Source organism: Callithrix jacchus, chromosome 19 (genome assembly GCF_049354715.1).
Source record: "Callithrix jacchus isolate 240 chromosome 19, calJac240_pri, whole genome shotgun sequence".
Taxonomy (NCBI): Eukaryota; Metazoa; Chordata; class Mammalia; order Primates; family Cebidae; genus Callithrix; species Callithrix jacchus.
Genome location: NC_133520.1, coordinates 29,591,175 through 29,603,234, shown reverse-complemented (window position 1 = coordinate 29,603,234; position 12,060 = coordinate 29,591,175). Strand labels below are relative to the sequence as shown.

General features: G+C 39.5%; 1 protein-coding gene across 17 annotated transcripts in view; it reads right to left on the bottom strand.

Moving 5' to 3' along the window:
* PPP1R12B (protein phosphatase 1 regulatory subunit 12B) overlaps positions 1 to 12,060 on the bottom strand; it is a 246,914-nt gene that overhangs the window by 21,555 nt on the left and 213,299 nt on the right. For 10 of the 17 annotated variants that reach the window (XM_035281039.3, XM_078356848.1, XM_008985428.4 and 7 more), the window contains 3 exons: positions 8,885 to 8,901; positions 3,949 to 4,093; positions 2,322 to 2,426 (listed from right to left, as the gene is read on the bottom strand). In XM_035281039.3, coding sequence (XP_035136930.1) covers positions 2,322 to 2,426; positions 3,949 to 4,093; positions 8,885 to 8,901 — 267 coding nt within the window. The remainder of the gene's footprint in view (positions 1 to 2,321; positions 2,427 to 3,948; positions 4,094 to 8,884; positions 8,902 to 12,060) is intronic. The other 7 variants (XR_013529810.1, XR_013529809.1, XR_013529812.1 and 4 more) reach the window with 1 other exon arrangement.

Sequence of the window (12,060 nt, the reverse complement as noted above, 5' to 3'; positions counted from 1 at the left end):
AAAGAGAAAGAAATTATGCTGGTCTTCTTGCAGTGGTTTCTTTTTCTTTTTAATTAAGGAATGGCCAGAACTAACAGTAAAACTCAGAATTCTGTCTCCTGTTCCGGGCTTTCACCTTCAGTTCAGAAGGGGCATGGCCATCTGCCTTTATGCTGCATCTACTATGAAGCAGAAGGAAAAGAAAAAAATGCAGAAATAGATTCTACAGCTTGTTCATATTCTCATAAGTCTTTCTTTCCTAAGCCTAAGGAGCTGTAGAAGCTGTGATGATTTCAAGATTTTCAAGGTTTATATACACAAATAACTAGTTTTTTGTTTGTTCTGTTTCAAATTTTGACTCCCTTAGAGTATGGGTGGATCGTTTATGTAAAAATATTGTGTATGCTCATATGGTAACTGTCTCCATACAAATGTGTCAGGCTTACAAGCCCTCCCTCCACTGGCCTGCCAAACAACTCCATTTTTGGTAAACAGCAGAGACTTAGTTTGTAGCAGCACCGTTTCTTCTGAATTTCAATAACTTGTATTTGGCAAAACTAAGTATATTCTGACACACCCAGCAAAGCAGTTGGCCGAAGAGTAATGCTTTTCCCCAGCAACTGGAAAGGCTGATTTTATTTTCAATGCCCTCTGTGCAAGTCAATGTCAGCAGCTTGTTAGACTGCTCACTGCTATAAGGCACGGGCTGGTGGAAATGCTGAGAACCCCTAAAGGTCAAGACATATGCTGTCAGAAGCTTCTGCTGAGGAAAGTGGGGAGCAGGTGAAACTGCTCTTCCTGTGGTTCCTCACATGACTGCATGACTGCTCCTTAATTTTCTGTAAAACAATCCTAGTAATAACTGATGAGAACCAGCATAAGGTCTGTATGTATAAACCACTGCCAATATGTGGCACCATTCAGAATAAAAATTAGCCCCAGATTTCTTCTGAGGGTCTACTGTGAATGAGACATTTTTTTGCCTGGCTCAATAATGTTGGAGTGAGAAGAGACCTTAAGATTTATTCTGTCCACCCACCTGCCTTAAGGCACGGTTATAACTATGTGTGTATATTTTTTTTCTTTTAGATTTAGACAACCTACTTTTCTTATTCCATGAGATCACTTTAAGCCTAGTTATTATCTATCTGTGTTGCAGTCGGTCTCAGGAATTTCCAGTAGAGCCATGTTGGGCTACTATAATCAGGAAGAAGAGGGTGGCTCTTCTAAGCTGACAGGCAGTTCACAGGACAGGCCAACCATTTTGTACCTGGGCAAGCCCTGCTCCAGAAAGTGAGCATCCTGGCTGTCTTGCTGGGGTTCTACGCAGCTCTGTGGGGGTGTCTTGCAAGTGTTGGCACCCTCCTGCTCATCCCATTCCAGAGGGGTTACAATAGGATGATTAGAGGGTACTCAGCCACCCTGCCCTCCAAACTCCATGTACTTGGTACCGTACAACCCTAGCATTTTAGTCTTTGCTTTTTTATAGCCAGTCATATTGCCAGAATGACTAGCCACCTCTGGTTTTCATTTCAAGCCTTCCTGGTAAAGAATCATTTAACTTCAGCTTTCAAATTCTGAATCCCCAGGCATTCTAGGAGGGAAATAACTCAATAGGTTTCCTGTTAACTCAGCAATAACCTAAGGCAGTGCTTGCTTTAGCTTTCAGTGTTTGTTTCACTGGTGATGAGGTTATTACCTCTAGCATCCTCTAAAGCATCATCTAATTAAATCAGACCTGGCAGTGAGAGGATATGGGTTATTAGTCTTTCTGCCACGAATATTCCTTATCTGTAGGCTGAAAAAGAGTAGTGGCTTGGGGAGATAACATATGCTACAGAATCTTTGCTTTGGGACTTAATCCTATGTTGTGGCACCACCTTTGCCTTTGATTTGTTGTTATATGGCATAAGCAAACCACTTATTTCTCTAGGCTTAATTTATTACCTCTCTGCCCTAGGTTTAATAGTGTCTTGCTTGTCTCTCTACCAGTGGTGATGTGTAGATAAATTAAACTGAAACATAATGAACAAGACAAGAGAAACTGTCTAGGACTAGCTTTGTAGTTCTGGTTTATGCTTTTCTACTAAGAAAGTAGATGATGCTCTATAATTAGAATTCAGACCATCAGGAATTGTTCACTGAATTATCATTTTCCATTTTAAGTTAAACACTGACTGAAACCTAAAATCAAATTATAATCTAAGAAGCTTCTATGTCATTGCCCCTGAGAAGGCCCGATCTTGACTCCATCTCACTTCCTGACCCTTACAGCCCTAGTCCAGTTTGCTTCCTTACATCAACCCTTGGTTCCCATCTTTTTTCTTCTTCTTCCCTCTTACCTGGGCCACCTTCTCAAGCTTGGATTTTATATCTGCTAGCTCTAGCTGGGCCTCCTGAAGTTTTGTTTTCAGTTTTTGATTTTCAGTCAGGGCACTCTCATAGAGCTAGAGGAGGGCGAAAAAGAGGATCAGGGCTCATGTTAGAATTCACACCATTTCATCACTTGAGAACGCCCAGGGCTCTGTGCCCCAAGCCACCACTGTATGGTAGATAGAGAAGATGAAGGAAGTTTAGGGAGCAGAGTACATTCAGCCAACTGGTTTCTTGCTTTTTCAAAGTGATGAAGACAAAGAGAATGACGATGCTCCAACTTCAATAATGTTAATCTCCAGGGGAAAAACAGTCATTCCATTTTATCCCATGGAACATTATCACTGCTCAAAAAAACAATGAAAAAGAGAATTATTTTTTTTGGAACCAGCCTAGTATGTGTATTGATTTTAGTCAAGTTCTGCTTAACAAAACATTAACAGAACAGGAACTCTTTATTCCCTTTTGAGACAGGGTCTTGCTCTGCCACCCAGGGTGGAGGGCAGTGTCATGACCACACCTCACTGCAGGCTTGATGTCCCAGGCTCGAGCAATTCTCCTACCTTAACCTCCTGAGTAGCTGGGACTACAGGCATGAGCCACCATGTCCAGCTAATTTTTCAATATTTTTTAGAGATGGGGGTCCCAACTATGTTGCCCAGGCTGGTCTTGAACTCCTGGGCTCAAGTGATCATCCCACCTCACCCTCCCAACATGCTGTGATTACAGGTATGAACCACCATGCCCGTCCTAAACTTTTCTTAACAAAAATATTTTTTCCTGGTATCTAAAACATCTGAAAGGGAAAGTTTTAAAGTCTACTCTTAGAGCTAGGTACTATTCTATAAGAACAAAGGAAATAAACTGTAAAGTGATGATGAATTTCTTTTTTTTCTTTAACTAATACAAAGTAGTTTTTAGTTGATATTCTCAGGAACTTATCAGAAGCACATGTTTGTTAAAAATTACAGTCTACCACATGATTCTCTGGGACTCAGAAAGACAGCATTAGGTTTTTAAAATCCTTTTTATATCCTTAATTTCTTACACTTCCAAATATCTGATTCGAACTATGTATTTACTGCACTAAAAACAATATATGGCTGGGCATGGTAGCTCATGTCTGTAATCCTAGCACTTTCGGAGGCTGAGGTGGGAGGATTGCTTGTTGCCAGGAATTCAAGGCCAGCCTGGGCAATATAGTGAGACCCAATCTCCACAAAAAACTAAAAAATTTAGCCATGTGTGGTGGTGCATGGCTGTAGTTCTAGCTACTCGGCAGGCTGTGGCAGGAGGATCCCATAAACCCAGGAGTTTGAGAGTGCAGTTAGTTATGACTGCACCACTGCACACAGCCTGGGTAACAGAGTGAGACCCTGTCTCAAAAAAGAAAAAACACACACACACACCTCAATATATGAAGGGGTCCTTAGCTTTTTGGAGAGGAGAAGTAAACCCAGAAAACTGCAAGGAATTATTATTACTTATCTTTTATTCTGATTATTCAAAACTACAGTAATTTTTCTGAATGCAGTGGGGAAAGGCTGAGAGGTTTATACATCACCCAAGAACCAGATAATTGAATAAAGAGCCTACTTTTTTATAATCTCTGTTGCTGTCTTCTTCTACACGGCTGGTCAGGGTGGCTAGACGGGCCTCCCGGGCCTCCCGACGGGCTCTTGCTGAAGCCCGGTCACCATAAGAATCACTGGTTGTAGGATTACTACCTCCTGATTCCAACCTGTGGGAGATAATATTAAAGGTAAAAATTGGTTTTGAGAACAAAGTGGTGGCGGGTGGGGGGAGGTAATGCTCAAGGGGAGTTTGAGCCTTTGCTAACTATTTCAGAGCCCTGGCCAGAAACAACTCATAACATTCTTTCCTTCAATCCTCTGCCAGCATTCCCAGACCTCAGGGCTAAACGGCACAAGCTTGGAGAGGGAGGCCGACCATCATTTGCCAAGAATGAAGCTTATTGAAAAACTAGTGGTTTGGACTTATGTGCTGACTTAAATCTTAAGAGCTTTTCAAATTAGTTTAGGATTGAATAGCTTCCCTCAAAAGTGTGCTTTTAAAATAAAGGTTTCTTGAATTTCAATGGCTCTTGGAAAAATGATTACAATGAAATGTCAATGAATCAGAAACATATGGACTTAGAGATCTGAGTTGGAGGTTGAATAGGAAAGAAACAGCCACTAAGGGCATGGTACATATGTCTTTTAGGTGCTCTACAGGTCTTCTGGAATCCTAAACATTTTAGGGATACTAACACAGTACCCAATGAGCTAGTTTTCTACCATTTTATCTATACTCCACATCAAGACTGCTGTGCCTGTGATTAGATTTTCTACGTATTTTAGCAACTGAGCTCTTAGAGTTGATATCGGTTTTATTTCCAGTATTGGTAAGTTCATTAAGAGAAGGATCTCTCAGCTGATTACCTGTTTAAGTGTACAACTATCACCCTAATCCTTAACACTAGTTTATATTTTTCTCAGACTTTGCTCTTTACAAATTAAAAGGCAGCACTTATGAAACTGAAATCAGCCCTGCAGAGTGCTACATCCTGAACTGGGATGGTTTGAAGAGTCACAAATGTGAAACTTGCATCTAATGTGTCTGTCCTGTGGTAGCTATTTGCCATAGCTGGGGGTGGCGAAGATGAAGTAAGTACTAGAAGAGGGAGAAGAGCAATAAGGAAGACACAGAGAAGGTAGAGGCAAAGTAATTAGCTCCTAATGACAATAGTGGCCACTTTTCATTTACAGAGATGCTAAGTCCCACATTCTTCAAAACATTCTTTTTCTTTTTTTGTTAAGAAAAATCTCTTTATTGAGTTTCCTGATTATAAAAGCCATATACGCTTGTAGAAAAAGTTAATACTGAAGTATCTAAAGTAGTAAGTGAAAGGGTCACCCCATAATCCTACCTAAGAAATAACCACTTTTGGCCAGGCATGGTGGCTCAAGCCTGTAATCCCAGCACTTTGGGAGGCTGAGGTGGGAGGATCACAAGGTCAGGAGTTTGAGACCAGCCTGGTCAACATGGTGAAACCCCATCTCTACAAAAGATAAAAAAATTAGCCAGGCATGGTGGCAGACACCTGTAATCCCAGCTGCTTGGGAGACTGAGGCAGGAGAATAACTTCAACCCAGTAGGCAGAGGTTGTGGTGGGCCAAGATCACGCCATTCCACTACAGCCTGGGCAACAGGGCAAGACTCTGTCTCAAAAAAAAAAAAAAAAAAAGAAAAGAAATAGGACTTGTAACTGTTTAATTCATACCCTTTCAGAATGTCAAGTATATTAATATGTTAAAATACATATTTCTATAAATAAATTCAGATAATATACACTGTTGTCTAACTCCTCCTCCTCTCTATACTTACCGCTCTGATTGTGGGCATCTTGCCATCTAAGTAAAAACAGATTTTTCTCATTAAAAAAAAAAAAAGGCTGCAGTCTTCTCCATTGCATGCCTGTAAGGTAATTTAACTAATCTTCTATCGATAAACACTTAGATTTTTCAAAATCTTTAGCTATTATAAACAACGCTAAAATGAGCAGACTTTTCTATAAACCTTAGTGCCTCTGTCCAATTACCTTCTTAGGATAAATCTTAAGAGTGTAACTGTTTGGTCAAGGGGTAAATATATTTGAAATGCTGATATACATATATTGCCATATTGTCCTCCAGAGAGATTTAATCCTTTCTAATCCAATAGTTGATACATGATATCTGTCATTAATTTAAATATTATATTTTATTTATTTATTTTGAGACAGAGTCTTGCTCTGTCACCCAGGCTGGAGTGCAGCAGTGTGATCTCGGCTCACTGCAACCTCCGCCTCCTGGGTTCAAGCAATTCTCCTGCCTTAGCTTCCCCAGTAGCTGGGATTATAGGTGCACACCACCCTGCCTGGCTAATTTTTGTATTATTTAGTAGAGATGGGGTTTCACCATATTGGCCAGACTGTTCTCAACCTTCTGACTTTGTGATCCTCCAACCTTAGACTCCCAAAGTGCTGGGATTACAGGCGTTGAGTCACTGTGCTCAGCTAATATTTTAAAATCATTATGAATGATAAATATCTTTGTTTATTTGTATTTCATTTTTTGTTTGTTTGTTTGTTTCTGAATTGCCAAGTCATAGCCTTTGTTCAGTAGGGTAATCATCTTTTTCTTATTATAGTGGGGGAACCTCCTATATAGTAGGGCTTTTAAAACTAGGCTGCAAATATTTTTTATCACTTCACTTTTTGTCTCTGTTTATAGTGTCTTTTACTTAGAGATTTTAAATTTTAGATAATTAAATTTGATGCTTTTTATCTTTGTGTATTGTCAGAGGCATATGAACCAGAGCAACTCCATCTTGAATAGGGATTGGGTAAAATGAGGTTAAGACCTACCAGGCTGCATTCCCAGATGGTTAAGGCATTCTAAGTCACAGGATGAGAAAGGAGGTTGGCACAAGATAGAGGTCATAAAGACCTTGCTGATAAAGCCAGTTGCAGGGTTGCAGTAAAAAGGCCAGCCAAAACCCACAAAAAGCAAGATGGTGACAAGAGTGACCTCTGGTTGTCCTCACTGGTACACTCCCACCAATGCCATGACAGTTTACAAATGCCATGGCAACATCAGGAAGTTACCCTGTATGGTCTAAAAAGGGGAGGCATGAAAATCCACCCCTTGTTTAGCATATAATCAAGAAATAACCATAAAAATGGGCAACCAGTAGCCCTTGAGGCTGCTCTGTCTATGGAGTTGCCATTCTTTATTCTTTCACTTTCCTAATAAATTTGCTTTCACTTTACGGATTCTCCCTGAATTTTTTCTTCAGTGAGATTCAAGAACTCTCTCTTGGGGTCTGAATTAGGACCAATTTCCAGTAAAGCTATCACACTTGAAAAGGCTTTTCCTATATAAAGATTATAAAATATTCTCTTCTTGGCCGGGCACAGTGGCTCAAGCCTGTAATCCCAGACTTTGGGAGGCCAAGGTGTGTGGATCACGAGGTCAAGAGATTGAGACCATCCTGGTCAACATGGTGAAACCCCATCTCTACTAAAAATACAAAAAATCAGCTGGGCATGATGGCACATGCCTGTAATCCCAGCTACTCAGGAGGCTGAGGTGGGAGAATTGCTTGAACCCAGGAGGCGGAGGTTGCAGTGAGCCGAGATCGCACCATTGCACTCCAGCCTGGGTAACAAGAGCGAAACTCCATCTCAAAAAAAAAAAAAAAAAAAAAATATATATATATATATATATATATTCTCTTCTAACTTTTATGATAAAACACTTTTCTCTTACAAATTGTAATCCATCTGAAATCCATTTGTTTGTTTTTTTGGTATGGCTGAAGGGAAGGATATAGTTGGTCAAACAGATAGTCAACTGTCCTAATGATCACTTATTGAATAATTATTTCCTCATTGAGATGAAGTCACCTGTGATTTTTTGAGGGCTATGGATCGTATTCCACAGATCTCTTTGTTTATTCTTGAACTAGTGCTTCACTGTTTTAATCAATAGTTTCATAGCATACTTTGAAGTCTGTGGGGAAAAGTTTCCTTTCACAAATGACCATTATAAATACAAGAGAGTTCACAAAAGATTACAGTAAAATAACACTCTCCAACAATTTTGCAAAACTAAGTAATTTTCTGCTAGGTTAGAAGTAAATGATTTGTCCTCAGCTGCTGCCTGGTGAGAGGACAAGCAGAGGAAAAATGTAGGTAAAATTTAGAAGATATTAATAAGGCAGAACCAGCTCAATACCAAAGTATAAGGAAACTCATTTGCCCTATGCTCCCATAACCACATCTTCCCACAATTTCTTAATTTACCCATCAAAGGAAGAGTAGAAAAAGAAAGATTCCAATTTTTGGGTCTGTAGTCTATTATTTTTTATTTAGCTCCTTTTTTCAGAAGATCAGTTTTGTACGCTTAGATACTAGGTGAAAAACTGCAAAGGGTCATTCCCCAACTTTTGATATCTTTTCTTAATTTTTCAGCAATTGCAAAAGAGGTCCTTAGTTCCTTCATTCAACAAACTACTAACGTGCACCATCTAGGCACGAGGTATTTTGTTGGATCCACTATTAAATAACAGTATCTAACCTCAATCCGAACCACCAAATTAGGTTAATTGCTCTTCTTTGTGCTCAGAATACCGGTTGTACTTTTAATGGGCACTGATTAAGTTCTATTGAAATGATCTGTCTCTCTAGTGGCTTGTTAGCTAATTGAAGGTTATGGATACTGTCTTACTCACGTTGTTTCCCTAATACCTAGCATGGTGCCTGGTACACTGTTGCTTTAAAAAAATTAATCTAGTGGAAGTCTACAGGGTGAATTGGAAAGAGGAGAATCTGCAGGCAGGAAGGTAAATTATTGTAATGGCTGTGGAAATTAAAAGAAAGGAAAGGATGTGAGAAACATTACTGAATTATTACATACAGCTAGGTTTAATTAGACATGCATTCACTCACAAGTATTAAGCATGCATATAAAACAGGCTGAGTTCTTACCTAGAAAGTCTTTCATGCTAGAGAAAGGAGACAAAAACAAAAACAAAAACAAAAAAGAAAAAAGAAAAGAAAACAGCATTAGCAAGAGACTGATTTGTATTATTTCCATCTATAAATGCACTTTTCAAATCAGATGGCTGAACACAGCTGGAGATGGGGGGTGCCATTTAAGAAAAGCAATCAAATTGACTACACAAAAGGCGACAGCCCTAGTTCACACTTCTTTGTATGCCATGACTTACTAGATTTGAGGCATTAGGGCTAGCATTGTTTTAAACTGGAAGTTAGCAAAATGTAAAATGATTAAAAATTTCTCCCCTCCCCTCCCCCTCCCAACTAACTCACCAGGCTTGTGTTCTAGGAGGGACTATCACTGACTTTCTATGTGACATTTGGCCTCTCTGGATCTCAAAATTCATTCGATCAATTTCCTTCAGTTCACAAATTCCCAACCTTGCCCTGAATGAATACTGCAACTACAAATATTAAAACTCAAGAGACTTCCTCAGTTTCTCCCAGGTTGCTAGGGAAGAAGAGTAAGGGAGAGGGGAGAAAGTCCCATCCTAGTCCCTAGGTAAAAAGAAAGTACTCTGAGGTCTCAAAAGAAAGGAGTTTTACAGATACGGCAGGTAAGCTTGGTCATTGTAAAATCAAACAACAAGTGCTTATGTCTGTGTTTGATATTTATTTTTACTGTAGATGAACTTTACCCTCCTATCCCTTCATTCTTTTTTTTAAGAACTCTGGCAAATAAAAATTCAATTGATTTAAATCCATTTAATTTTTTTTTTGAATTGTTAAACAAAGTCTTCAAGACAGACAAGAGGAGGAAAAGAAACAAAGGTCCAGTAATCTACAAAATGGATAATGAATCCTTGAACTTCTGAGGAGTTGCTTGATGACGCTGCTTTGCATTAAACCATCCCTGGAAACCACTGGCTTGTCAAACAACACAGCAGGACAACCCAACACACCACACCCTACAGCTGTCCAGGAGAAGTATACAGTGACAGCACATCTGAGTAAAGAGGACTGAATAGAGTCACCCTGATAAAAGATGGCATTTCTTAATGCAAACTCTCTTTAAATTAGGGGTTGAACTCATCAGAATAATCTTGCACACTTTTGCAAAAGCCTCAATACTGGAGATTCTGTTTCAGTAGGTCTAGAATGCAGCCTTCCTATATGTATTTTTTAAAAGTACCCCAGTGATTCTATTGTACAGCCCTGGATAAATACCACTGTACTAAATGAAAGTTTTTTTTTTTTGTTCTGTTTTGTTTTAACATGGAGACATGCCTCTATTTGAGGTGAGAGAATCATTAAGACTCATTAAGTATATGGTATATTCTTATACATTGAGTTGAGAATACTGAAAGTTGGAAATCTAAAATTCAGGACAATTCCAGGCATTCTTCCTGTCCCACATTTATATAGCTAATCTCCAGTGGCACTCATATGTATACCCCACACTATCCAAGCCTACTTTCTCAACTTTACCTAAAGTTTTTTTTCTTGATACCTTTTTTTCAAAACAGAAACTAAATTTTAATCACCTCTCAAGAACTAACATATATATTGGGCTGGGTGCAGTGGCTCACGCCTGTAATCCCAGGACTTTGGTAGGCTGAGACAGGAGGATCACTTGAGCCCAGGAATTCAAGACCAGTCTGGGCAACATGGTGAGACCCCATCTCTACAAAATAATTTTTAAAAAGTTAGCTGGGCATGGTGGTATGCACCTGTGATCCCTGCTACATCAAAAGCTGAGGCAGGACGATCACTTGAGCACAAGAGGTTGAGGCTGCAGTGAGCTGTGTCTGTGCCACTGCACTCCAGTCTGGGTGACAAAGTGAGGACTTGCCTCAAAAAAAAAAAAAGTATGCAAGTGAAGTTGGGATCCTGGGGGCTATGTCACTCATGAGCTTTGTGAGAAGACTCAGCATCTAGGTGAATTAAAATTCATAGTCCCGGAAAACTTTATTGTGACATGTCAAATACTTATGAATAATTGAGACTGAACTCCATACCAGCAAATGCAAAGCATCTATTGTATTTAAGAGCCCACTGTGTGCAGAGCCCTGTAGAGGAGGCACTGAGGAAGAAGCAGAACAAGTTTCACCACAGAACCAGGAGAGCACTATGAACATAATTAACAAATTTGCCTGAAGCAATGCAGGAAAAAGCATGAGAATATGTGCTATGGAGATAACAGTGGTAACCCAATGGCTCCAACTAAGAAAACCTAAAAGATAAGAGTTTTGGGATGATCATATTAGAGAAAAACATACAAACTCACATTTTTTTTTTCCTGGTAACAAAGATGCAGAAGAGATATATACATTTAAAAAAAAACATATTGTTATGGAGGGAAAGTTTTCTTAAAATTCCATCTTATTCCTAGTTATATTTTTAGTACCTACAGGGCCAGAACACGATAGATATTCAATAAACACTCACTGAACTGAATTGTTAATGCTTCTGAGAAGTGTGATGGCCTTGGCTGGACCTGAGTTCGAATTTCTGCTCTGACATCTAGCAATGACATCTAACTTGGCAAGTTACCACTTATTCTAACAGTAAGAATTAACTATGATAGAAGGAAGTGGACTCTTAAAATGTCAGCTTCCCCCCACCATTCCTCTGCTTTCATTTTTTTAACATAAGAATATTAAGAATATTATATTAGGCCAGGTGCAGTGGCTCACGCCTGTAATTCCAGCACTTTGGGAGGCTGAGGTAGGCAGATCACTTGAGGTCAGTAGTTCGAGACTAGCCTGACCAACATGGCAAAACCTGTCTCTACTAAAAATACAAAAATTAGCTGGGTGTGGTAGCACATGCCTTTAGTCCCAGTTACTTGAGAGGCTTAGGCATGATAATTGCTTCAGCCCAGGAGGTGGAGGTTGCAGTGAGTAGAGACAGCACCACTGCACTCCAGCCTGGGAGACAGAGTGAGACTCTGTCTCAGAAAAAAAAAAAGAATATATCGGCTATTGATGCTGGTTAGAGTTTCAAGGTATGAAGTAACAAAGCTTCAAACCTTTGTTTAAGGGAACTGAGTCCACATGCAACCAAATAAAACAATAATCTAGAAGGCCATTTAGTTTCTCTCAGTGCTTCTTGGTAGAACAGCCTTTAAACTACACCCTTTATACGGGAGTAGAATTCTTGAC